Source organism: Mauremys reevesii, linkage group 12 (assembly GCF_016161935.1).
Source record: "Mauremys reevesii isolate NIE-2019 linkage group 12, ASM1616193v1, whole genome shotgun sequence".
NCBI classification, from domain to species: Eukaryota; Metazoa; Chordata; order Testudines; family Geoemydidae; genus Mauremys; species Mauremys reevesii.
This window is the reverse complement of record NC_052634.1, coordinates 44,975,521-45,000,679: the sequence shown is the minus strand read 5'-3', so window position 1 is coordinate 45,000,679 and position 25,159 is coordinate 44,975,521. Positions and strand designations below refer to the sequence as shown.

Here is a 25,159-nt window from a genome sequence, read left to right as displayed (position 1 = left end):
CAGTTGGAGAACTATCAAAACAAATTATTTTCCTAATATGAAAGTGCAAATCAGCTAATTAATATATGATGCAATGTATGTAATAGATAATTGTGTTATTATTTATATAGTCATGGAAAGTAAATAATACATGGACGAAATGAAAGGGGTTTTTTAAAGTTTTTTTTGTTTCAGTCGTCCCTGCCATGGCCCCATCGAAACTGTTCGAATTGGGCCCCGCACTTCCTGAAGCCGGCCCTGACAATGAGGCTAATCATCTAGTGGAACAAGCTCTGCAAGGGACGTGGTTAATTCCCCATCACTGCCGGGTGTAAATGAAGACCGCAGCTCTTGCTGCAAGACACCTGGTGTGTGGGTGTCCCTGTTCCCCCTTCAGAACCTCTGGTACATGGTGCTTCCCTGCTCCCAGTTCAAGATCCCCATCATGTGGGTGCTCCCATCCAGGATCTCTGGTGGGTGTCTCTGTCCCCCACCCCATGAACTAGCTCCAGTGTGTGGTTTCCCCTGCCTGCCTCAATCCGGGATCTGTGGGTGTCTCTGTTCCCCTTTTCAAGATCCGTGTTGCTTGGGTGCATCCCTCCCCCCAAGTCAGAATCCCCAGCGTGTGGGTGCTCCCATCCCCCACTCCAGGCTCTGCGGGGGGTGTCTGTATATAAAGAGACCGTGTCTCACTGTCTTGCCCAGGCTACACTGCAGGGGCTATTCACAGGTGCGATCCCACTACTGATCAGCAGGGGAGTTTTGACCTGATCCGTTTCCGACCTGGGCCAATTCATCCCTCCTTAGGCAACCTGGGGACCCCAAGCTTCCCCAGGATCACCATATTGATGGCAAACTTAGTGCGGACACCCGATCGGCACAGCCCCCTGGTGCATGGGTGCGCTGGGCCCCATTACAATCCCCTCTGTCTTACCCCCAATGAGGGATCCGGTGGATGTGGGTGTTCTCCACGCTACTGGGGGTGTCTGGTGCCCCTGTCCTTCCTGGTTAATAGTGGAGTGTGTGGGTGTCCCCCCGCCCGTTAAGGATCCGTGTTGTGCGGATGCCCCCGTTCTTCTCATTAAGAATGGTGCAATGGAGCATATGGGTGTGTCCCCCACCCCATGAACTAGCTCCCGTGTGTGGTTCCCCTGCTCCCATCCAGGCTCTGTGGGTGTCACTGTTCCGCTTTTCAAGATCCGTGTGCAGGGGGGCGTCCCTCCCCCCAAGTCAGAATCCCCAGCATGTGGGTGCTCCCATCCCCCCCCCTGGCTCTGCGGGGGTCTTAAAGAGACCGTGTCTCACTGTCTTGCCCAGGCTACGCTGCAGGGGCTACTCACAGGCGCAATCCCACTACTGATCAGCACAGGAGTTTTGATCTGCTCTGTTTCCGACCTGGGCCGGTTCACCCCTCCTTAGGCAACCTGGGGACCCCAAGCTTCCCCAGGATCACCATATTGATGGCAAACTTAGTGCGGACACCCGATCGGCACAGCCCCCTGCAGCCCAGAACTCCTGAGCTCAAGCGATCCGCCAGCCTCAGCCTCCCCAGGCGCTGGGATCACTGGCACCAGCCACAGGGCCTGGCTGGTCACAGGCTCTCCCGCTTCCAATTTCAGGCTCAGCCTGGGAGCTCTGTGCTCTGAGCAGGTGGAAGTGGAGCCTGGAACTGAGCTGATGCACTGAGGGTTATTTGCACTGTGCGCTTCACATGGAGGTGAAAACACGGGGCACAGATCTTTGAGCACAACCCTCATCCTGAGGAATGGGGGGGGGGCTGCATAAAGAGAGACCGTCTCTCCCTGGCAGGGCTGCAGTGGCTCTTCACAGGGGCAGTCCCACTGCCAATTGGTAACAGAGTTTTGAAAGCCTCCTTTTATTGGGCTGGCTCCTCTCTCCCTAGGGGGAACTGGTGGCCCCAAACTTCCCAGAAACCAGCATAGCGAGGCCAACCTGAGCACAGACACCTGCTCAGCACCCCGGGGTGCAGCCCTGAACTCCGGCAACCAGCTACGCTCAGCTGCCGACCCAACAAGCGTTACACGCAGGAGCCTTCATGCCCCACGTGTTCAGGTCCCTCCCAGCGCCAGCTTTAAACTCCGCTGCTCAGTTCTAAGCTTTGGCCACACGGGGGCAGCCTGGAGCTCAGCCAACGCCTCTGGTTACTGGTTGCGTTTCCCGCTCCTCATGGCAGGTTCACACCCTGCAGGCAGATCTCTGAATCGGAGCCGAACCGTTCCCCAAATCCAGCACTTTAGCAGCAGCTTTGCTAGGAAAGCGCTGACGTCCCCAAGTAACGTAAGAGCCAGAGCGCTGTGTCCAGGATCTTCTATTGGGCCCCTCACCGTGGTGTCTGTCAGGCGCAAGGAGAAACCAGGGAAATGTTTTCATGGCGTTTAAGGGCAGAAGGGGCCATTAGCTCAGCTAGTCTGACCCCGAATAACACAGAATTACACCATGACACGTATTGATCCCACAGACCTTAGACAGATCAAAGCGTTTCAGCCCTCAGGAAGGAGGCTAAACTGGGTACCAGAGGCAGCGAACAAGGGGCCCCCAAGGCAATGGCAGGGAGCTGACGAGGTGAAATATGCCCAGATGATCCCAGCAAGCGACCCACCCCCCATGCTGCAGAGCTGGGAGTCTCTGTTCCTCCTGCCCTTAAGAATCTCTGGTGGTAAGTGGGTCCCCCCAGTTCCCCAGGTAAGAATCCTCCATGTGATTTCCCTGGCTTCACCTCCAGATAAGAACATTGTGTGGAGGGGGTGGGAGGCAGGTTGTCTGGCAGATCTGTAAAGGGGGACTGTGTCTCCCTGTCTGGCCCAGGCTCCTGGGAGGAAGTGATCTCAGTGTGTCTGGCTGTCTCCATTCCTCCCACCCATAAGAATCCCTGGTGTGTGGGTGCACCCTAGACCATTAAGGATCTCTGGTGGGTGGGTGTCTCTCTCCCCCTAGTCAGGATCTCTGGGGCGTGCCTGTATAAAAAGAGACTTTGACTCACCCAGGCTGGGCTGCCATCATGGAACAGACCAGGTCCTTCTGTGGAGGGGTTGCGTTCCTCCAATGATGTGATCTCAGTGCATGTGGGTGTCCCTGTCCATTCAACCCTTAACAATCCCTGGTGCATGGGTGCGCTGGGCCCCATTACAATCCCCTCTGTCTTACCCCCAATGAGGGATCCGGTGGATGTGGGTGTTCTCCACGCTACTGGGGGTGTCTGGTGCCCCTGTCCTTCCTGGTTAATAGTGGAGTGTGTGGGTGTCCCCCCGCCCGTTAAGGATCCGTGTTGTGCGGATGCCCCCGTTCTTCTCATTAAGAATGGTGCAATGGAGCATATGGGTGTGTCCCCCACCCCATGAACTAGCTCCCGTGTGTGGTTCCCCTGCTCCCATCCAGGCTCTGTGGGTGTCACTGTTCCGCTTTTCAAGATCCGTGTGCAGGGGGGCGTCCCTCCCCCCAAGTCAGAATCCCCAGCATGTGGGTGCTCCCATCCCCCCTCCAGGCTCTGCGGGGGGGGGGTCTTAAAAGAGACCGTGTCTCACTGTCTTGCCCAGGCTACGCTGCAGGGGCTACTCACAGGCGCAATCCCACTACTGATCAGCACAGGAGTTTTGATCTGCTCTGTTTCCGACCTGGGCCGGTTCACCCCTCCTTAGGCAACCTGGGGACCCCAAGCTTCCCCAGGATCACCATATTGATGGCAAACTTAGTGCGGACACCCGATCGGCACAGCCCCCTGCAGCCCAGAACTCCTGAGCTCAAGCGATCCGCCAGCCTCAGCCTCCCCAGGCGCTGGGATCACTGGCACCAGCCACAGGGCCTGGCTGGTCACAGGCTCTCCCGCTTCCAATTTCAGGCTCAGCCTGGGAGCTCTGTGCTCTGAGCAGGTGGAAGTGGAGCCTGGAACTGAGCTGATGCACTGAGGGTTATTTGCACTGTGCGCTTCACATGGAGGTGAAAACACGGGGCACAGATCTTTGAGCACAACCCTCATCCTGAGGAATGGGGGGGGGGGGGGCTGCATAAAGAGAGACCGTCTCTCCCTGGCAGGGCTGCAGCGGCTCTTCACAGGGGCAGTCCCACTGCCAATTGGTAACAGAGTTTTGAAAGCCTCCTTTTATTGGGCTGGCTCCTCTCTCCCTAGGGGGAACTGGTGGCCCCAAACTTCCCAGAAACCATCATAGCGAGGCCAACCTGAGCACAGACACCTGCTCAGCACCCCGGGGTGCAGCCCTGAACTCCGGCAACCAGCTACGCTCAGCTGCCGACCCAACAAGCGTTACACGCAGGAGCCTTCGTGCCCCACGTGTTCAGGTCCCTCCCAGCGCCAGCTTTAAACTCCGCTGCTCAGTTCTAAGCTTTGGCCACACGGGGGCAGCCTGGAGCTCAGCCAATGCCTCTGGTTACTGGTTGCGTTTCCCGCTCCTCATGGCAGGTTCACACCCTGCAGGCAGATCTCTGAATCGGAGCCGAACCGTTCCCCAAATCCAGCGCTTTAGCAGCAGCTTTGCTAGGAAAGCGCTGACGTCCCCAAGTAACGTAAGAGCCAGAGCGCTGTGTCCAGGATCTTCTATTGGGCCCCTCACCGTGGTGTCTGTCAGGCGCAAGGAGAAACCAGGGAAATGTTTTCATGGCGTTTAAGGGCAGAAGGGGCCATTAGCTCAGCTAGTCTGACCCCGAATAACACAGAATTACACCATGACACGTATTGATCCCACAGACCTTAGACAGATCAAAGCGTTTCAGCCCTCAGGACGGAGGCTAAACTGGGTGCCAGAGGCAGCGAACAAGGGGCCCCCAAGGCAATGGCAGGGAGCTGACGAGGTGAAATATGCCCAGATGATCCCAGCCGGCGACCCACCCCCATGCTGCAGATGTGGGAGTCCCTGTTCCTCCTGCCCTTAAGAATCTCTGGTGGTAAGTGGGTCCCCCCAGTTCCCCAGATAAGAATCCTCCATGTGGTTTCCCTGGCTTCACCTCCAGATAAGAACATTGTGTGGAGGGAGTGGGAGGAAGGTTGTCTGGCAGATATGTAAAGGGGGACTGTGTCTCCCTGTCTGGCCCAGGCTCCTGGGAGGAAGTGATCTCAGTGTGTCTGGCTGTCTCCATTCTTCCCGCCCATAAGAATCCCTGGTGTGTGGGTGCACCCTAGACCATTAAGGATCTCTGGTGGGTGGGTGTCTCTCTCCCCCTAGTCAGGATCTCTGGGGCGGGCCTGTATAAAAGGAGACTTTGACTCACCCAGGCTAGGCTGCCATCATGGAACAGACCAGGTCCTTCTGTGGAGGGTTTGCGTTCCTCCAAGGACGTGATCTCAGTGTGTGTGGGTGTCCCTGTCCCTTCAACCCTTAACAATCCCTGGTGCGTGGGTGCGCTGGGTCCCATTACAATCCCCTCTGTCTTACCCCCCATGAGGGATCCATTTGATGTGGGTGTTCTCCACACTACCGGGGGTATCTGGTTCCCCTGTCCCTCCTGGTTAATAGTGGAGTGTGTGGGTGTCCCCCCCGCCCGTTAAGGATCCGTGTTGTGTGGATGCCCCCGTTCTTCTCATTAAGAATGGTGCAACGGAGCATATGGGTGTGTCCCCCACCCCATGAACTAGCTCCCGTGTGTGGTTCCCCTACCCCCATCCAGGCTCTGTGGTGTGTGGGTGTCGCTGTTCCTCTTTTCAAGATCCGTGTTGCAGGGGGGCGTCCCTCCCCCCAAGTCAGAATCCCCAGCGTGTGGGTGCTCCCATCCCCCCATCCAGGCTCTGCAGGGGGGGGTGTCTAAAAGGAGACCATGTCTCACCAAGGCTACGCTGCAGGGGTTACTCACAGGGACAATCCCACTACCGATCGGCACGGGAGTTTTGACCTGCTCCATTTCCGACCTGGGCCTGTTCACCCCTCCTTAGGCAACCTGGGGACCCCAAACTCCCCCAGGATCACCATAGTGATGCTGAACTTAGTGCGGACAACCGATCGGCACAGCCCGCTGCAGCTCAGAACTCCTGAGCTCAAGCGATCCGCTGGCCTCAGGCTCCCCAGGAGCTGGGATCACAGGCACCAGCCACAGGGCCTGGCTTGTGTTATAGCCTGGCAGCTGGAGCTTTAAACTCTGCTTGTGAGCTCTGTGCCTTGGCCAGACGGGGACAGCCTGGAACTGGGAAATGCTCCTGCTTCCCCCGCCCCCCTCTCATGTCGAGCTGCAGGCACCGCTGTCCTCCCAGGTAAGATCCCGGATGTTTCGGTGCCCCCTTCCCCCGCCCAGGTGTCCGGGTACCTCTGCCCCCCATACAGAATCCTGGGTGTGTGGGTGTCCATCCCTCTGCAGAGGATCCCGGAGTGTGGATGCCCTTGTCCCCCCCTACAAGATCCTGGGTGTGTGGGTGCCACTCTCCCTCCCAGTAGATCTCTGGTGGGTGGGTCCCCAAGGTGTGAGTGCTCCCATCCCCCGATACAGGCTGGTGGGGGGTGGGGTTATAACTGGCTCTCTCTGTCCTGCCCAGGCGGTGCTACAGCAGCTGTTCACAGGGGCAGCAACCCCACTGTCATTCTGCAGCTTTAACCTGCTCCAGGGGTGACTAGCGTCCCCCTCCTTTGGGAGCCAGGGACCCTGAACTTCCCAGAGTCACCTAATTGATGCTGAGCTGAGCTGTCCCTTGTGCAAAGCAGGAGGCCAAATTCCAGGGAAACAATGGACAAGCAGGGGGCCCTGGGCACATCCAGCCCTGGCCGTGAGATGTTCCCTCCCCTTTTCTTTATGCCCCTGTTGTTATTTCATGGATTGTCTGGGATGGGGGAAAAGCTGAGTTCACTCCAGGTGGAGGGGAAAAAGGACCCTGAAAATCTCAGTACCCAACCCCTGCTACCAGGATCACCGAGGTGCTGGGAATCTGCATGGGAAAGGGACGGTGTGAATTGTCAAGGTCGGAATGAATAACAATCTACAACAAGATCCACCTCATTAATCACTGACAAGGCTAATCCTGCCGCAGATAGAAGGGAAACTGGGAGTGATTCTTTGCTGTTCAGCCATGGAAACAGTGACCCAATTGCACCGCAGTGAATGTGCTGGGGAAAGCTGGACTTTACAGGCAGGTGGAAAGAGCAGACCCTAGAAACACCTGGAGCTCCCCACAGCACTTCTGCCACCGGGGTCAGCTGTTGAGCGACTCACAGCGCCGCTCCCCTCCCATTACATTCCAGGAGGGGGTGGCAGCACCCCCCACCCAATGCAGGGGAGAGGGCTGAGTGTATCTCTGCACCCTGAGCCCAGGGCACCCACTCTCTCTGCCCCAGACATCGAATCTGGCCCTGCAGCAGAGTGACCCCTAAGAACCAGCAACTTCCAGGACAGCAGATTTGGCCTCAGAGCAGGGAATGTGTCCCTCATGCTGCTTTTAGGCCACTAGGTGCTCTGGAAACAGGAGGGCTCTAAGTGTAACTTATAGCACAAATGGCCCATCTGGGGATGTAGCTTAGTTGTAGAGCACATGCTTTGCATGTATGAGGTCCTGGGTTCAATCCTAGCATCTCCAGGTTCTTTTCACCCTGCTGCTTTGCTCATGCCCTGCAGGAGTTTCAATCCTGCTCAGTGAGGGGCTAGTGCCAATTGCATGGAAGGTCTGGGGGGGTTTCTGCTCCTAAGTCTCCTCTGCACATTTAAGATTCCCACCTGCTGTGCTGCTTGGGACAAGGGTAGATGAGAAGGGAGAATCCTCCAGCACTGGAGGGAAAGGTCCCATCTACACAGACTGAGAGGGAAAGACTAGACTTATTTCTTGTCTGGGCCCAATCTTTTCACCTGCTATAGCCCTTGTTCCAGCTCAGGTGGTAGCTAGGGGATGTCTCATGACTGCAGCATGTTTGTTCAGTTCCACCCTCTTATAGAGCTTTGGTACAAGGCAGGAATCTTTTGTCTCTCTCCTGGGGAAAAGCCCCAGGATTAAGATGGATTCCTGTACCAGGTGACATGGTCACATGTCCCGTGAGACACACCCCCCCCCCCCCAAGCCTTCATTCTTCCTGGCCTGACTCAGGGATGGTGCAGGACAGAGCCATCTCCAGTAAATTGTCCTGGTTAATGGGCCATCAAGAGTCCAAACCACTATTAATGGCCCACACTTTGCATCATTACAACAGGACCTCAGAGTTATAGTTCATATTTCTAATTTCAGATCCAAGAATGATCGGTTCATACAATAGGATGAACACACACCGTAGATTATAAGCTTTGTAATGATACCTTACAAGAGACCTTTTGCATGAAGCATAGTCCAGTCACTTTATATTCACACTCATTAGCATATTTTCATAAAATCCTATGGAGTGCAACGTCACAGCAGGGAAAGGGTTTTACTGCGGCACCTGGGAGCAGTTGAGTTTCATGTTCAGGCTGTGGTATGAGTTCCTTCACGTTTCTCGTAAGCACACAGGGACCTTCGCGGGTGCTCTCGATACAGGAATGGCCCAGATATGATAAAGTGATGGGAATTGCATTTTCCCCTTTTATTTCTGTATTTCCAATGACATTTCTGTTTGTGATTTCATTTTGCTTTGTATAACTGTGTTTTCTCCTGGATTTGATATTTAACAAAAAAAAGAATACGGCCTCAGGGCACCAGATGGAGGAGCAGGTGGGGCTAGGACTGCTAAGAGAGCGAGAGTAGCAGGTTTTCTGTATAGTTTCCTGCCCTCATTTTTCTTGACTAGTTTCTCTTCTGTACAAAATTTGCTTTTTGTAGAATGTGAGTCTAGCTAGCTCAGTTGGCAGAGCATCAGCCTTCTAATTTGAAGAGCCAGGGTTCAAGTCCCTGGTGAGGCAAAGAAACACTTTCCCCCGGTGACATACCCAAAGAGTTTTAGAAGGACTCTCCTTGACTTTAGTTTTTCCTTTTCAGGACATGGCCTTTCCCAGGAAGGGCCCTTTACTGCCTGGGACTGAAGGTGCTACTGCCTCACCTATCCACTGGCTTCACAGTCTGGAGGAAGAAAGGCCTCTGGGCCTGCAGCAAAGTGCTGTGTGCTGACTTTTTCAGCAAATGCAGGGCTGGCCAGAGAGGCATGTTCCCACTGAGACCTCCCTGCCAGAAAAAATTGTCCCCACAGACAGGGGCAGCTCCAGGCCCCGGCACGCCAAGCGCGTGCTTGGGGTAGCAAGCCGTGGAGGGGTGCTCTGCCGGTCACCGCGAGGGCAGCAGGAAGGCTGCCTTTGGCGGCATGCCTGCGAAGGGTCCGCTGGTCCTGCGACTTCGGCGGACCTCCCGCAGGCAAGCTGCCGAAGGCAACCTGTCTGTCATGCTTGGGGCAGCAAAATGCCTAGAGCCGCCCCTGCCCACAGAGTCCTCCCTGCTGGAAGTCTACAGTAATCAACAGGTGCTCTGCTTTGGGGGAAGAGGCAGCGTAGGAGCGGGGCCTTGGGGAGAAGGGGTGGTGCAGGGGCGTGGAGTTGAGTAGCAGGGATGGGGCTACTGTTCGGGCTCTGGTGGCCGCTCCTTTTAGGGAGCCTGCCCCGCTCCTGGTGGGACCACAAGACGTCCCAGAGCAGAGAGGGTGGCCAGCAGAGCAGTGACAGGGGGGAACGGCAAGTGGCCGGCAATGTGGCCAGACAGCGGAGGGAGAAAGGGGCTTTCCCCCCGGGAGGTGAGAGGTGAACTCTGGGTTTTCACTGTCCCAGGACAGCAGCTGTGGGTGAGGTGCAGTGAAGGGAGGGGCACATCCACAGAGCTTCTGGTGTCTGGATTTAAGAGCCCAAGGCAAAAGGCCACTGCCCAGCGCACTGTGGGGGGGGGGGTGTTTTGCTCATAGTGTTGTGTTATGAATCCTGATTGTGGTGTTTTCCCAAGTTAATACAAGGTGATTTTCCTCCTTTAGTTTCTTTTCTACACTCAGTGCGTGTGAGTGGGGAAAGTATCGCCTCTTAGAGGCACCCAGTGGCCAGGGTTAGTTTCCCCAGGTTACTGGGTGGGGGCTTAAGCAGACTGGGTGTTGTATTGTTGAAGAGGAGCCCCAAGCACCCAGACAGGGTGATTTTCCTCCTTTTTATTAAAGTTTCTTTTCTACACTCAGAACAATGTCCGCCTTTTCCAAAGAAGTGCTTGGAGGGGGGTTTCTCATGTTACCATGTGGCCTAATGGATAAGGCATCTGATTTCGCATCAGGCGATTGAGGGTTCAAGTCCCTTCGTGGTTATAATCGTGCAGTTTTACCTTTGGGCTGAAAGTCCTGCTCCCTTCAGGGCTGGAACCTCTTCTTGGCCGCTCAGGCCAATGCTCTGGCTTCAGCTAGAGCCCCAGGAAGGAGTTGGGGGGTGGGTGTCACAAAGGCTGGGGCATGAGCCCCAGGTGTTTCCAGTCTCACCTTTGCCCTTCCTGACTTGCCAAAGAAAGCGCGGCTGCCGGGCTAGTGTGTGCGCCTGTCCCTGTGCTGGAGGGTACTTGCTACACAGCGTCTTTGGAGCCTGGGTGTTTCTCTGCTTCTTGCCAGCTGGGAAAAGCCTCTTGGGGTAAAATCTCCTGCCCCACTGCAAAAGTGAGCACCTTGAGTGGGACCAGTCAGAGGCCCCACCGATGGGGGCTGGCCCTGCTTTCCTACCATCTTCTGATGTTGGCCACAGAGCATCAGCAGCCGCCCCACATGCTGGTGACCTTCAGTGGGTGTTTGGCATGGCAGGGAGCAGCCTGGCTGGGTGTTTTGGTGCCTGTCTGCTGGCCACACATAGGCATGGTCCTGACCTCCTCTAGCCCTGTGGCTTTTAAGCCTTCCCTTGGAGCTGTCAGCACCAGCTGCCTCTGCTCTAGGTGCCCAGAGGAGGAGGTGTTGCTGGGTCACTTTTACAGATGCCCCTTCCCTGGTACTGCCCTTGCTCAGCTGCACAGAGGAGCTTCCATCCCCAATCCCTGCCTGTCACTGCCCAGCAGCCCTCTGGCACCATTCCTGAGGGTCACCCTGCCTTGCTCTCTTCCTGCCATGTTGGGAAAGACAGCTCCCATCTCGCCTTGTTAAAGGTCAGGTGGGCCAACTAGGGGCAGAAGCCCCTTCTATGTTTTCCTACTGCAGAGCCCAAGCTCAGGGACTCACCTTGGGTCAGGCACTGCAGTGCTCCCAGAAAACAAGCCACCCCTGTACAAAGAGGGATGAAAGGGCCTGCCAAAGCCTGGGATTGAACCAGGGACCTTTAATTCTTCAGTCTAACGCTCTCGTAACTGAGCTACTTTGGCAGCTGCATTGAAGTATTTTGGCCTGTTGCTTCTCTGTCTGGGATATTTTTGTCAGCAGTTGCACACAAAAAGAACAGGAAAACGAACGGCTGCTCCACACCCCCACCAGAGGAACCCGACGCCCTTAGCTGTGGGGAGTAAGAAGTGGCTGTTGGCTGACAGGGCCTGTCCCCGAGCAGCTGGAACAGCAGCTGCCGCCTCCCCCTCGGCTCCAGGCTGTGGGAAATGCTCATTGCCTGGCTGCATGGGCAGATGCTGCTCCGTGCTCTGGAGAGCGTCTGTATTGCTCTGTCAACCCCCCGTCTTCACTGAGCCAGTCTGGTAAGGTCCCAAGTGCCCCCTCCGGCCTGGCAGCTGCGAGTCTGTGCAGACATCAGCCCCCCTGCCAGCCCCACAGGCAGCAGCAGCACCAGCCCCCCAGCACCACAGGGGCACTCAATGCACTTCCTGTGGGGAAATGGCTCCTTGGCGTCCAGCTGCTAGAGTGAGAGCCAGGAGAGAGCAGTGTCTGGCTCACCGTGGGGGAGAGAAGAGACCTGGTGAGTGCGGATCTCCCTCAGTCTCCCCCGCAATGCTGGTCACTTCTATTGTCACTGTGATAGTCGGTGCTTCCCTTCAGGGCTGGCCCTAGAGGGGTGCAGTCCCCGGAAAAAAAAACCCTTTCCTCCTCCACCCCGTACCCCCAGCCCCCACCCCCCTCCCCATCCTCACCCACCCCCACCTCTTTCCATCTCTGCTCCTCCCCCTCCCTGCCCAGCGCCTCCTGCACTCCACTGAACAGCTGATCACTGGCAAGTGGATGGTGCTGAAGGGGAAGAGGAGGAGCTTGTCAGCAAGGCCTGTAGTGGGGGGGGAGGGGGGGGAGCTGGCTGCCAGTGGGTGCTGAGCACCTATTTTTTCTCTGTTGGTTCTGCAGCCCCGTAGCTCCCATGCAGTCGCTGACTCAGCTCCTTTCACACGCTAGAGAGAGGAGCAGAACCAGGGCTATGGCTGATCTATGGGGCACCAGGTGAGTGGCAGAGGCTTCAGGTGCTGAGAGTTTGCCTGACCCCTCAGGGACACAGTGTGAGGTGGTGTCCCAGGCATCTCTATGAAAGGAGCAGAACAGGATTTACTTGGGGTGGGGAAAGAATTGAGAGTGGCTCAGGGGGTTGTACAGAGGTATTGCCCGGGTGAGAGACTGGCTAAAACACAGGCGTTGCTGTGAGCAGGATTTGAACCTGCCTATTGAATTTTGACTCCAACACCTTAACCACTTGGCCATCACAGCTGTGAGCACAAAATTGCCCCAGTGCCAGAGAAACTGGTAAAGAATCACAATGCCCAGGCATGAAGTCATCTGAGCTACAGAATTCCCACCGCAAACCTGGCTCCCAAAGCACAGGGGGGATTTGGGGTTCATTCTCTTTGCTTAGCCATGTGCAGTCGCACAGCAGGATGCAGCTGGTGGGACAGGGATACTGAATGCTCAAGGGTCAGACCCAGGAAGGTTGAAGCTGCATAAGCTTCTTGCCCTGAAGACAGCCTGCTCAGAGAAAGGAAACTCCCTTAGAGGGGTCTGCGGTTGGGATCGCATCGCAAGAGTCTTGCGCCGGGCCGGCAGCATGTCCGACAACGAGGACAACTTTGATGGTGACGACTTTGACGATGTGGAGGAAGATGAAGGGCTAGATGATTTGGAGAACGCAGAGGAAGAGGGTCAAGAGAATGTAGAAATCCTTCCATCTGGAGAGAGACAGCAGGCAAATCAGAAGCGGATCACAACTCCATACATGACCAAATATGAGCGAGCCAGAGTCCTGGGCACTCGTGCACTCCAGATAGCGATGTGTGCTCCAGTCATGGTAGAGTTGGAAGGAGAGGCAGATCCTCTGCTGATTGCAATGAAAGAACTCAAAGCTCGGAAGATTCCCATAATCATCCGCAGGTACCTGCCAGATGGAAGCTATGAAGACTGGGGTGTGGATGAGCTAATTATCACTGACTGACCTGCTTCCTGTCATTGTCCCTGGTTCCTCTTTCACCTGCAGATGCTTTTATTTTTGTTTATATTTGTGTAAATAAAAAATAAACCCCCATTTTTAAGCAAAAAAAAAAATTCCGGACTGGCTGTGTGTAGCGCACTTCCACAGCATTGCCTTCTACAGCCCCTGACGCAGCCACTGGCCCGCCGGGGAGAGCTGGACCCAGCAGAGGCCCCGGCGGGGACCAGGCGGCACTTCGGCAAGTGCCCCTGGTGGGGCTGGCAGCCGGGCTCTTAGCACCGAAGAGCCGGGGCTGGCCAGGGGAGTGCGCCAGGCCGGGCAGGTAGGCAGGGGGCGGGACCTGACTGGAGGGCTGGAGCCACGTGAGCAGGTGTGGGAGCAGAGCATTGTGGGAGAGGAAGCAGGAGTAATCAAGTGTATTTTCCTGTTTAGTTTGCATCAAGGACAGAGTAACTCTACCTGGCATTTGAAGCCTGAAAGCTTCACCCTCACCTGAAAAGTACTCACCATTAAGGGGTATGGGTTCCTAACGCCAAAACCTGTGGGGAGATAGGAATGGATGTTTGTTTAGAATCTGCTTGTATGAGTGGGTTCCTGCTGATTTTTTTTTTTTTTTTTTTTTTTTGCTGTTCCTGCTGTGTAAAGACAAAAGTATTTTGGGATCTCTTAGAATTGTTGTTAGTGCTGCACTGCTGAAATCATTAGTCCTAAGCTTATGCTATGTGATCTCCTTCACGGTATATTTTGGCCCTGGGAGATAAAAGGCTGCTCTGTGTGTGGTGTTAGGGAGTGAGGTAGCAAACATAGATGGCAGAGGTGGTGCATGTGCCACAGAAGTCGTGTGCCCCCCCTGCCCCTGTCCAAGAGTCCAGGATTTGCATAAACCCACCCACTGACCTGTGACTAACAATCTCGCTCTGCTAACTCTTCCAGCAAAACAGACCAAAGAAAGTGTATGCGAGCGCTGTACCACAGCCCCAGTGCTCTTTTCGGTTCCTTCCCACAGAACTTTCCTTCCATAGCAATCCAGTTCCTTGCTTTTGCTTGGCTAACCACTGTAGGCATGTGCTATACCGCACCCTGAGCTGATTCCGGGCTTTTGTGCTCAATACAGCCTTGTCCCCTCCATGTCTCTGTGGCGCAATGGGTCAGCGCGTTCGGCTGTTAACCGAAACGATGGGGGTTCGAGCCCACCCAGGGATGGCGCTAAGCCCGTGCTACTGCCTTGCTTTCCCAAGGCCTGTATGGGGAGCCTCAAAGGTCCCATTTTGCTGCCTCTTGGCCTCAGTGCTTTCAGCCGGTGGTCCAAAGAGCAGGCTGGATGCCATTCAGAAACTCAACTGCCAGCAGCCGTGCCGCAGGCTCAGGCTTAATCCTCAAAGCCGAGCACAAAAACTTTCAGCCGGGAACATTTCGCTCCCTTCCCGCCTCCGCCCAAGCGGCAAGGGAGAAGCGGAGGAGACAGGCCGGCTCAAAGACACCTCCCTCCCACTTCCCTGTACGCTGTGCAAAGCTCTTGGCCTGCCTCATGCCTCGTCAGGAAAGCACGGCCATGCGGCCCAAGCCTGAGTCACGTCCGCGGCCTGGCCCACCCCGCCCCGGCTGACGGCGCGCAGAGCCACGCGAGTCAATGGCAGGTCGAGTCGGGAGCCTCGGCTCTTTCCCCTGACAGCCACACACACAGCGCTGCGTAGCGCCCCCAGAGCCTCCCTCGTGTTCTCCCGCAGCAGCCGCCTGCCGGTGTGGGTGGGAAAAGGGGACCAGGAAGCACTGCAGCCTCATTCCAGGACAGGAGGCCCTCGCCACGCCCAGGCCTGCCTCTTGCCTTCAGCCCAGGCAGCCAGAGGTGCCAGGGAGCTCCCTGGCAGGCCGCCGCTTTGCCTCAGCCACAATCTTGCCTCATGGCCTAGGCTCTTGGGGCTCTGCTGGTCACCGGCTCGCTTGAAGGCCCAGAGGGAAAAGAAACAAGCGCACGCGTAGCAGAGGATGGTTTTGATCCATCGACCTCTGGGTTATGGGCCCAGCACGCTCCCGCTGCGCCACTCTGCTGCTTCTTCACACTCTCCCCCTGCCACCTAGCTGCCACTATCCGGATTAGTGCCTTACATGCCCTCACTCTGGCAGGCAGATGCGCTGGCTGCTAGGCAGCTGCCCTGGTCACAGGATTTTACAGCTAGCTTCTACAGGGTAAAAAGGATCTATTTGGGGTTTGGACCCCATTGGGAGCTGGGTAGCTGAGTGCCAGAGACGGGAGCACTTCTTAAACTGTTTTCAGTTACGCTTGTGGGGGACGAGGTCAGCCTTGGATCCGTGTCTGCAGCAGGCAAGCACCTCTGGCTCAATCGCCCCGCCGTATTAGCAGACTAAACGCGGATCGAACGCACACGCCTTGCAAAGGAAGAGGAGCCGGGATCTCGAACAAAAGTCAGCATTTTATTAAGATGAGGTTCAAAGAAAAAAAAGTGTACGGTACAGAGTTTTGGCGTAGAAGTTTCTGGTGCTCAGGGAACAACGTACAGCTTACCCAAGGGTGCAAAGTTCGGTTTAAAATGGGGTGGCGTAAGGAATACATAATCTGCAATAGCCCTGACGGGGGGTAAAAGGTTAACGTACAGACACTGAGTTAGGAGGGCATGTTGTCCATATGAGGGCTACGTTCGGGTGTGGAGTATAACGAGCGGTTACGACGATGAGGATGGATTGACCCGCGTTAGGTGAGTTTTAACGTTCGGTGTTTTGGAATCTTTGCCACAATCTAGTTGAAGCAGGGTCAGTATGAAGTCTACCCTGCCATCTGTTGGTGATCTGTCGTCAAGGCCTTTTGGGGCTGATGTCATTTGCATGGTTACACCCACCCCGGATTGCATGATGGGAGTGCGTGTCCAAACGGTCATTTCAGCTGCTGCGGATCCCCAGTGTCTTTGTTATTGGGGCAGGAGTAATCCAGTGTATGTTCCTGTTGGTTTTGGATCAAGGACAGAGTAACTGTACCTGGCCTTTGAGGCCTGAGAGCGTCACCCTCGCCTGAAAAGTACTCACCATTAAGGGGTATGGGTTCCTAATGGCAGCGCGTGGAGGGAGGTAGAAACGGATGTTTGTTGGTCTCTCGCAGGTGCTGCTGATGTCCTTTCTGCTGTCCCTGGTGTGGAAAGACAGAGGCAGAGACGGTTTTGAATCTCTTCAAATTGTTGTGAGTGCTGCAGTTGCTCACCCTAAGCTTATGCCGTTAGATCTCTTTCACGGTGTATTTTGGTCCTGAGAGCTAAAAGGTGTGTTGTTAGGGAGTGAGGTAGCAAACCTTAGTTGCAGAGGTGGTGCATGTGCCACAGAAGTCGTGTTGATCCCCCCCGCCCCTGCTCCTGTCCAAGAGTCCAGTATTTGCATAAACCCACCCACTCACCTGTGACTAACAATCTCGCTCTGCTAACTCTTCCAGCAAAACAGACCAAAGAAAGTGTATGCGAGCGCTGTACCACAGCCCCCGGTGCTCTTTTCGGTTCCTTCCCACAGAACTTTCCTTCCATAGCAATCCAGTTCCTTGCTTTTGCTTGGCTAACCACTGTAGGCATGTGCTATACCGTACCCTGAGCTGATTCCTGGCTTTTGTGCTCAATACAGCCTTGCCCCCTCCATGTCTCTGTGGCGCAATGGGTCAGCGCGTTCGGCTGTTAACCGAAAGGATGGTGGCTCAAGCCCACCCAGGGACGGCGCTAAGTCCCTGCTACTGCCTTGCTTTCCCGAGGCCTGTATGGGGAGCCTCAAAGGTCCCATTTTGCTACCTCTTGGCCTCAGAGCTTTCAGCTGGTGGTCCAAAGAGCAGGCTGGATGCCATTCAGAAACCCATCTGCCAGCATCCGTGCCGGAGGCTCAGGCTTAATCCTCAAAGCCGAGCACAAAAACTTTCAGCCGGGAACATTTCGCTCCCTTCCCGCCTCCGCCCAAGCGGCAAGGGAGAAGCGGAGGAGACAGGCCGGCTCAAAGACACCTTCCTCCCACTTCCCTGTACGCTGTGCAAAGCTCTTGGCCTGCCTCATGCCTCATCAGGAAAGCACGGCCATGCGGCCCAAGCCTGAGTCACGTCCGCAGCCTGGCCCACCCCGCCCCGGCTGACGGCGCGCAGAGCCACGCGAGTCAATGGCAGGTCGAGTCGGGAGCCTCGGCTCTTTCCCCTGACAGCCACACACACAGCGCTGCCTAGCGCCCCCAGAGCCTCCCTCGTGTTCTCCCGCAGCAGCCGCCTGCCGGTGTGGGTGGGAAAAGGGGACCAGGAAGCACTGCAGCCTCATTCCGGGACAGGAGGCCCTCGCCACGCCCAGGCCTGCCTCTTGCCTTCAGCCCAGGCAGCCAGAGGTGCCAGGGAGCTCCCTGGCAGGCCGCCGCTTTGCCTCAGCCACCTCTTGCCTCATGGCCTAGGCTCTTGGGGCTCTGCTGGTCACCGGCTCGCTTGAAGGCCCAGAGGGGAAAGAAACAAGCGCACACGTAGCAGAGGATGGTTTCGATCCATCGACCTCTGGGTTATGGGCCCAGCACGCTCCCGCTGCGCCACTCTGCTGCTTCTTCACACTCACCCCCTGTCACCTAGCTGCCACTATCCGGATTAGTGCCTTACATGCCCTCGCTCTGGCAGGCAGATGCGCTGGCTGCTAGGCAGCTGCCCTGGTCACAGGATTTTACAGCTAGCTTCTACAGGGTAAAAAGGATCTATTTGGGGTTTGGACCCCATTGGGAGCTGGGTAGCTGAGTGCCAGAGACGGGAGCACTTCTTAAACTGTTTTCAGTTACGCTTGTGGGGGACGAGGGTCAGCCTTGGATCCGTGTCTGCAGCAGGCAAGCACCTCTGGCTCAATCGCCCCCCGCCGTATTAGCAGACTAAAACGCGGAGCGAACGCACACGCCTTGCAAAGGAAGAGGAGCCGGGATCTCGAACAAAAGTCAGCATTTTATTAAGATGTGGTTCATTTAATAAAAAAGTGTACGGTACAGAGTTTTGGCGTAGAAGTTTCTGGTGCTCAGGGAACAACGTACAGCTTACCCAAGGGGTGCAAAGTTCGGTTTAAAATGGGGTGGCGTAAGGAATACATAATCTGCAATAGCCCTGAGGGGGGGTAAATGGTTAACGTACAGACACTGAGTTAGGAGGGCATGTTGTCCATATGAGGGCTACGTTCGGGTGTGGAGTATAACGAGCGGTTACGACGATGAGGATGGATTGACCCGCGTTAGGTGAGTTTTAACGTTCGGTGTTTTGGAATCTTTGCCACAATCTAGTTGAAGCAGGGTCAGTATGAAGTCTACCCTGCCATCTGTTGGTGATCTGTCGTCAAGGCCTTTTGGGGCTGATGTCATTTGCATGGTTACACCCACCCCGGATTGCATGATGGGAGTGCTTGTCCAAACGGTCATTTCAGCTGCTGCGGGATCCCCAGTGTCTTTGTTATTGGGGCAGGAGTAATCCAGTGTATTTTCCTGTTGGTTTTGGATCAAGGACAGAGTAACTGTACCTGGCATTTGAGGCCTGAGAGCGTCACCCTCGCCTGAAAAGTACTCACCATTAAGGGGTAGGGGTTCCTAACGGCAGCACGTGGAGGGAGGTAGAAATGGATGTTTGTTGGTCTCTCGCAGGTGCTGCTGATGTCCTTTCTGCTGTCCCTGGTGTGGAAAGACAGAGGCAGAGGCGGTTTTGAATCTCTTCAAATTGTTGTGAGTGCTGCAGTTGCTCACCCTAAGCTTATGCCCTTAGATCTCTTTCACGGTGTATTTTGGTCCTGAGAGCTAAAAGGTGTGTTGTTAGGGAGTGAGGTAGCAAACGTTAGTTGCAGAGGTGGTGCATGTGCCACAGAAGTCGTGTTGATCCCCCCCGCCCCCGTCCAAGAGTCCAGTATTTGCATAAACCCACCCACTCACCTGTGACTAACAATCTCGCTCTGCTAACTCTTCCAGCAAAACAGGCCAAAGAAAGTGTATGCGAGCGCTGTACCACAGCCCCGGTGCTCTTTTCGGTTCCTTCCCACAGAACTTTCCTTCCATAGCAATCCAGTTCCTTGCTGTTGCTTGGCTAACCACTGCATGCATGTGCTATACCGTACCCTGAGCTGATTCCGGGCTTTTGTGCTCAATACAGCCTTGCCCCTCCATGTCTCTGTGGCGCAATGGGTCAGCACGTTCGGCTGTTAACCGAAAGGATGGTGGTTCGAGGCCACCCAGGGACGATGCTAAGCCCGTGCTACTTCCTTGTTTCCCCGAGGCCTGTGGGGGGAGCCTCAAAGGTCCCATTTTGCTGCCTCTTGGCCTCAGTGCTTTCAGCTGGTGGTCCAAAGAGCAGGCTGGATGCCATTCAGAAACCCATCTGCCAGCATCCGTGCCGGAGGCTCAGGCTTAATCCTCAAAGCCGAGCACAAAAACTTTCAGCCGGGAACATTTCGCTCCCTTCCCGCCTCCGCCCAAGCGGCAAGGGAGAAGCGGAGGAGACAGGCCGGCTCAAAGACACCTCCCTCCCACTTCCCTGTACGCTGTGCAAAGCTCTTGGCCTGCCTCATGCCTCGTCAGGAAAGCACGGCCATGCGGCCCAAGCCTGAGTCACGTCCGCGGCCTGGCCCGCCCCGCCCTGGCTGACAGCGCGCAAAGCCACGCGAGTCAATGGCAGGTCGAGTCGGGAGCCTCGGCTCTTTCCCCTGACAGCCACACACACAGCGCTGCCTAGCGCCCCCAGAGCCTCCCTCGTGTTCTCTCGCAGCAGCCGCCTGCCCGTGTGGGTGGGAAAAGGGGACCAGGAAGCACTGCAGCCTCATTCCTGGAGAGGAGGCCCTCGCCACGCCCAGGCCTGCCTCTTGCCTTCAGCCCAGGCAGCCAGAGGTGCCAGGGAGCTCCCTGGCAGGCCGCCACTTCGCCTCAGCCACCTCTTGCCTCATGGCCTAGGCTCTTGGGGCTCTGCTGGTCACCCGCTCGCTTGAAGGCCCAGAGGGAAAAGAAACAAGCGCACACGTAGCAGAGGATGGTTTCGATCCATCGACCTCTGGGTTATGGGCCCAGCACGCTCCCGCTGCGCCACTCTGCTGCTTCTTCACACTCTTCCCCTGCCACCTAGCTGCCACTATCCGGATTAGTGCCTTACACGCCCTCGCTCTGGCAGGCAGATGCGCAGGCTACTAGGCAGCTGCCCTGGTTACAGGATTTTACAGCTAGCTTCTACAGGGTAAAAAGGATCTATTTGGGGTTTGGACCCCATTGGGAGCTGGGTAGCTGAGTGCCAGAGACGGGAGCACTTCTTAAACTGTTTTCAGTTACGCTTGTGGGGGACGAGGTTCAGCCTTGGATCCATGTCTGCAGCAGGCAAGCACCTCTGGCTCAATCGCCCCCCGCCGTATTAGCAGACTAAAACGCGGAGCGAACGCACACGCCTTGCAAAGGAAGAGGAGCGGGGATCTCGAACAAAAGTCAACATTTTATTAAGATGAAGTTCAAAGAAAAAAAAAGTGTACGGTACAGAGTTTCGGCGTAGAAGTTTCTAGTGCTCAGGGAACAACGTACAGCTTACCCAAGGGGTGCAAAGTTCGGTTTAAAATGGGGTGGCGTAAAAAATACATAATCTGCAATAGCCCTGACTGGGGGTAAAAGGTTAACGTACAGCCACTGAGTTAGGAGGGTATGTTGTCCATATGAGGGCTACATTCAGGTGTGGAGTATAACGAGCGGTTACGACGATGAGGATGGATTGACCCGCGTTAGGTGAGTTTTAACGTTCGGTGTTTGGGAATATTTGCCACAATCTAGTTGAAGCACGGTCAGTATGAAGTCTACCCTGCCATCTGTTGGTGATCTGTCGTCAAGGCCTTTTGGGGCTGATGTCATTTGCATGGTAACACCCACCCCGGATTGCATGATGGGAGTGCTTGTCCAAACGGTCATTTCAGCTGCTGCGGAATCCCCAGTCTCTTTGTTATTGGGGCAGGAGTAATCCAGTGTATTTTCCTGTTGATTTTGGATCAAGGACAGAGTAACTGTACCTGGCATTTGAGGCCTGAGAGCGTCACCCTCGCCTGAAAAGTACTCACCATTAAGGGGTAGGGGTTCCTAACGGCAGCGCATGGAGGGAGGTAGAAATGGATGTTTGTTGGTCTCTTGCAGGTGCTACTGATGTCCTTTCTGCTGTCTCTGGTGTGGAAAGACAGAGGCAGAGGCAGAGGGCGTTTTGAATCTCTTCAAATTGTTGTTAGTGCTGCAATTGCTCATCCTAAGCTTATGCCGTCAGATCTCTTTCACGGTGTATTTTGGCCCTGAGAGGTAAAAGGTGTGTTGTTAGGGAGTGAGTTAGCAAACGTTAGTTGCAGAGGTGGTGCATGTGCCACAGAAGTCTTGTGCCCCCCCCCCCCGCCCCTGTCCAAGAGTCCAGGATCTGCATAAACCCACCCACTGACCTGTGACTAACAATCTCGCTCTGCTAACTCTTTCAGCAAAGCTTTTCTGGCAGGTTCTCATTCCGAACTGTATTCCTATGAACTTAAGCTTTTAAATAGCATCACAGTCCACTTCCTTCAGTATATCTCAATTTTTCACTTATCTGTCTAAGATTTTAAGTGTATGCTTTAATACACTATTTGTAGTGGAATAATAATTAATTCTATTTTTTAACTAAAGAGAGAAGAAAACAATAAAATGTGTATTTAGAGAGTTCCACAGAACATCAGGATGTTAAACACATATATTTTCAATCTCTCTTAAATTGCTACTCTTTGGAACCCATGTCCCTTGTCTATCGATTCTTATGTAGGTTCGGGTGAGTCCCGAAATCATGAACTGCTAAGTACCGTTCTACTGTTTTTGATTCATATGACCAGGATTACTACACTTTATTACTCCTGCCCTATTAAGAAAGTGTTTGGGGATCCCACAGCAGCCAAAATCACCATTTGGACAAGCACCCCCATCATGCAATGCGGGGTGGGTGTGACCATGCACATCAGCAACCAAAAGCCTTTACAACACATCACCAACAGATGGCAGGGTAGAGTTCATTCTGACCCTGCTTACATCTTCCCCACAGCCAAGAGTTGGTGGTCCTGATAAATCACACTCCCTATTATACCAGCTCATTGGTATTGAATGCTGAAGTTATGGCTAGCAAAAGTAGCCACCCATCTCTGCCCTGTAGCATCCAGCTTAGCCCTTCTTAACACATAAGTCAGTGGATTGTTCTCTGTGCATACCTGAAACTGAGCACCAGACAAGTAGTCTCGAAATTTCTCAATGATGGCCCATTTCAAGGCCAAGAACTGCAGCTGGTGGATGGGATAGTGAGTTTCGCTATCAGACAGTCCTCAGCTGGCAAAGGCTACAGATTTACATTTACCTTCCACTTCCTGGTAGGAGAGTGCTCCCAGACCCTCCAAACTGGCATCAGCATGCAGGATACTGTTTGTTTGGTCAGCAAGGACTAGGACTGGCACATGAACCAGGCAAATAATGATTTCCCGTAAAGCCCTGTCACATCTCTCATCCCGCCATGTCCCCAATGGAGAGGAGAGGAGCCCCTCCCCTGTCCCAGGCCAGGTGTACCTGATCTGTGGGGGCAGATGTCCATGGCCCAGCCCAGGTGAGCTGGAGCTGCTGGGGAGAGAAGTTCCTTCCTCAGCCCAAGCCCACCAGAGTTGATGTTGCAGTGGGGGAGAGGTATTTCTCACCTGGTTTTTAGATGCTCTGATGAGAGGGAGCAGAAGAAAGATTTTTCTTCTCCTTACATTTCAAATTCTCCACCCCCACCCCTAACCATTTTCTGCTCTAGCCTGATCTCTCTCTTATGTGTCCAGGGCCGTCCTTACCCATAGCCAGCTGCCTAGGGCACCACTAGGTGTGGGGGCACTGCTCTGCGGGGAGCCTGGACAGACGGGAAGCAGTGGAGCATGTAAGAGCAGGGCTGCTGGGTCCTAGAGAGAGCCGAATGCAGCACAGTCTGAGGGAGGGGATTGGCTGCTGGGGTCTCTGGGAAGGGGAGGGGTTGGGGAGGGAGCTCACCTGTGAGTGTGACTCTTTCCCCCGGCTGAGGTGAGGTGAGGCAGGCCCTGCGGCTCTGGAACCAGTATCCTCTGTTGTCCCCCATAACATCCATTCTTCTCCCACCCTGCCCCATGGAGCACCCCCTCCTTTCTCCCTCCTCCCCAGGAGCATCCCTCTCTCTCTCCTCCCTCCCCTCCATCAGGGATGGGTTGGGTGAGGTGCTGGGGGGTAGGTGGGGGGAGGAGGCTGGCTCCCTGCCTGCTGAGGAATGAAAGTGAAAGTAACTCACTTCCTGGGCAGTGAGCCAGGATTGGAATGTCACACAGGGCTGGGCTGGGGTTAGCCAGATGTGTGAAAACTCAGGACAGGGGGTTGGGATAGGGTGAGCAGATATCCCTATTTTATAGGGCCAGTCCCAATTTTGGGGTCTTTTTCTTATATAGGCTCCTTTTACCCCCCACCCCCACCCCCTGTCCTGATTTTTCACACTTGCTGTCTGGTCACTCTGGGTGGGGGTAATTGGTGCCTATATAAGACAAAGCCCCAAATATCGGGACTGGCCCTATAAAATCAGGACATCTGGATCTGGTCAACCTAGCTGGGGAGCGCCTCTCCCCCGGGCTGGCAGCTGCCACCGATCCACCTCATCCGGGGGGAGCTGTACAGGGCAGGATGAGCTGCTGTGGCTCCATGGGTGACCTGTCCCTGAGATCAGATGCTGTGCTAACTTCACCATGGTCCATAAGGCTGGTGGTGGTGCCCATTGGCGTGTGATTGGACCTGAGGGTTTGCTGCTGCTGTTGCCACTCTGCACCCCAAGAGGTGGATTTTGGGGTCTACTGCAGCTGTTGGACCAGCAGTATGAAAGCAGTACTGTGTTGCCATTTAGATTGTCATTTAACAACTTTGTTTGCCAAAAATTCTTGCTAACAATCCTGAATCCAATTTCAATATTTAAAAAAAAAAAGTCAATCTCTTAGCCAAAAACAGAAAATTAAGTTGTTGACAATTATTAGTGACAGGTTTGGTTTGAGGCAGGGAGTGGGCCAGTTTTCATCAGAGAAACAAAAAATGTTGACTGACTTTCCTATAGCCTGTTACTCCTGATAAGAGCCCTCCAACAACTGTAATATGCTCATCTCCTTACTGGTGTATAAAGCAGGGGTCGGCAACCTACGAGACACGTGCCAAAGGTGGCAGGTGAGCTGATTTTTGATGGTATGCAGCGGCAGGCTGAGCGGCTCAGCCCATCACTGCTCTGGGGTCCCGGCAGCTGCCCTATTGCCAGCTGGGATACCGGCCGTCGGCCCCACTCAGCACCTGCTGCTGGCCTGGGGATCCCCAAGGAACCCCAGGCTGGCAGCGGGCTGAGCAGGCCGCTGAACCACTCAACCTGCTGTCAGCCTGGGGTTCCATTCACTCAGACGGCAGCGGGCTGAGTGGGCTGGTGGAGGTTGAGTGGCTCAGTCTGCTGCCAGCCTGGGGTGCCGGCAGCACTCAGCCTACTGCTACTCCGGGGTTCCGGCTGCCAGCCCCTTGCCAGTCAGGAGCCCAGCCGGCCCCACTCTGCTTCCTGCGAGCCTGGGGGAGCCGAATCCCAGGCGGGTCGCGGGCGGAGGGGGGTGGGGAGACGGGATCCTGGTTGGCAGGAGTTGGTGGTCAGAACCCCAGACCAGCAGCGGGCTGAGCAGGGCCTGGGATCCTTGTCTAGGGTTCCAGCCACCAGCCCCGCTCAGCCTGCACCCGGTCTGGGGTTCCATTTACTCAGCTGGCAGTAGTCTGAGCAGGACCGGTGGCCAGGACATCAGATAATAACAATAGTTTATTTATATAATATAGACATAGAGAGAGACCTTCTACAAACGTTAAAATATATTACTGGCATGAGAAACCTTAAATTACAGTGAACTTGGCACACCACTTCTGAAAGGTTGCCGACCCCTGGTATAGACTGACCATATGTTGTACTAAGATTCTCCTGCTTTTTTTTCCCTGTGAG

General features: G+C 54.9%; 1 protein-coding gene, 6 non-coding genes and 1 pseudogene across 7 annotated transcripts; 5 read left to right on the top strand and 3 right to left on the bottom strand.

Moving 5' to 3' along the window:
- LOC120375436 overlaps positions 1 to 25,159 on the top strand; it is a 648,226-nt pseudogene that overhangs the window by 28,669 nt on the left and 594,398 nt on the right.
- TRNAL-CAA lies at positions 12,385 to 12,455 on the bottom strand. Its single transcript has one exon. It is a non-coding gene; the product is annotated as a tRNA-Leu (tRNA).
- On the top strand, positions 12,781 to 13,243 carry LOC120375438 (DNA-directed RNA polymerases I, II, and III subunit RPABC2-like). The gene has a single exon (XM_039496071.1). It carries the CDS (start codon positions 12,790 to 12,792, stop codon positions 13,171 to 13,173), a length of 384 nt encoding a protein of 127 aa, XP_039352005.1. The 5' UTR covers positions 12,781 to 12,789; the 3' UTR covers positions 13,174 to 13,243.
- On the top strand, positions 14,300 to 14,373 carry TRNAN-GUU. The gene has a single exon. It is a non-coding gene; the product is annotated as a tRNA-Asn (tRNA).
- TRNAN-GUU lies at positions 16,804 to 16,877 on the top strand. The gene has a single exon. It is a non-coding gene; the product is annotated as a tRNA-Asn (tRNA).
- TRNAM-CAU lies at positions 17,651 to 17,722 on the bottom strand. The gene has a single exon. It is a non-coding gene; the product is annotated as a tRNA-Met (tRNA).
- TRNAN-GUU lies at positions 19,306 to 19,379 on the top strand. Its single transcript has one exon. It is a non-coding gene; the product is annotated as a tRNA-Asn (tRNA).
- TRNAM-CAU lies at positions 20,153 to 20,224 on the bottom strand. Its single transcript has one exon. It is a non-coding gene; the product is annotated as a tRNA-Met (tRNA).

Bases quoted from the DNA above. Each gene is read 5' to 3' on its own strand.
- LOC120375438 (XM_039496071.1), top strand. From the start codon at position 12,790: ATGTCCGACAACGAGGACAACTTTGATGGTGACGACTTTGACGATGTG.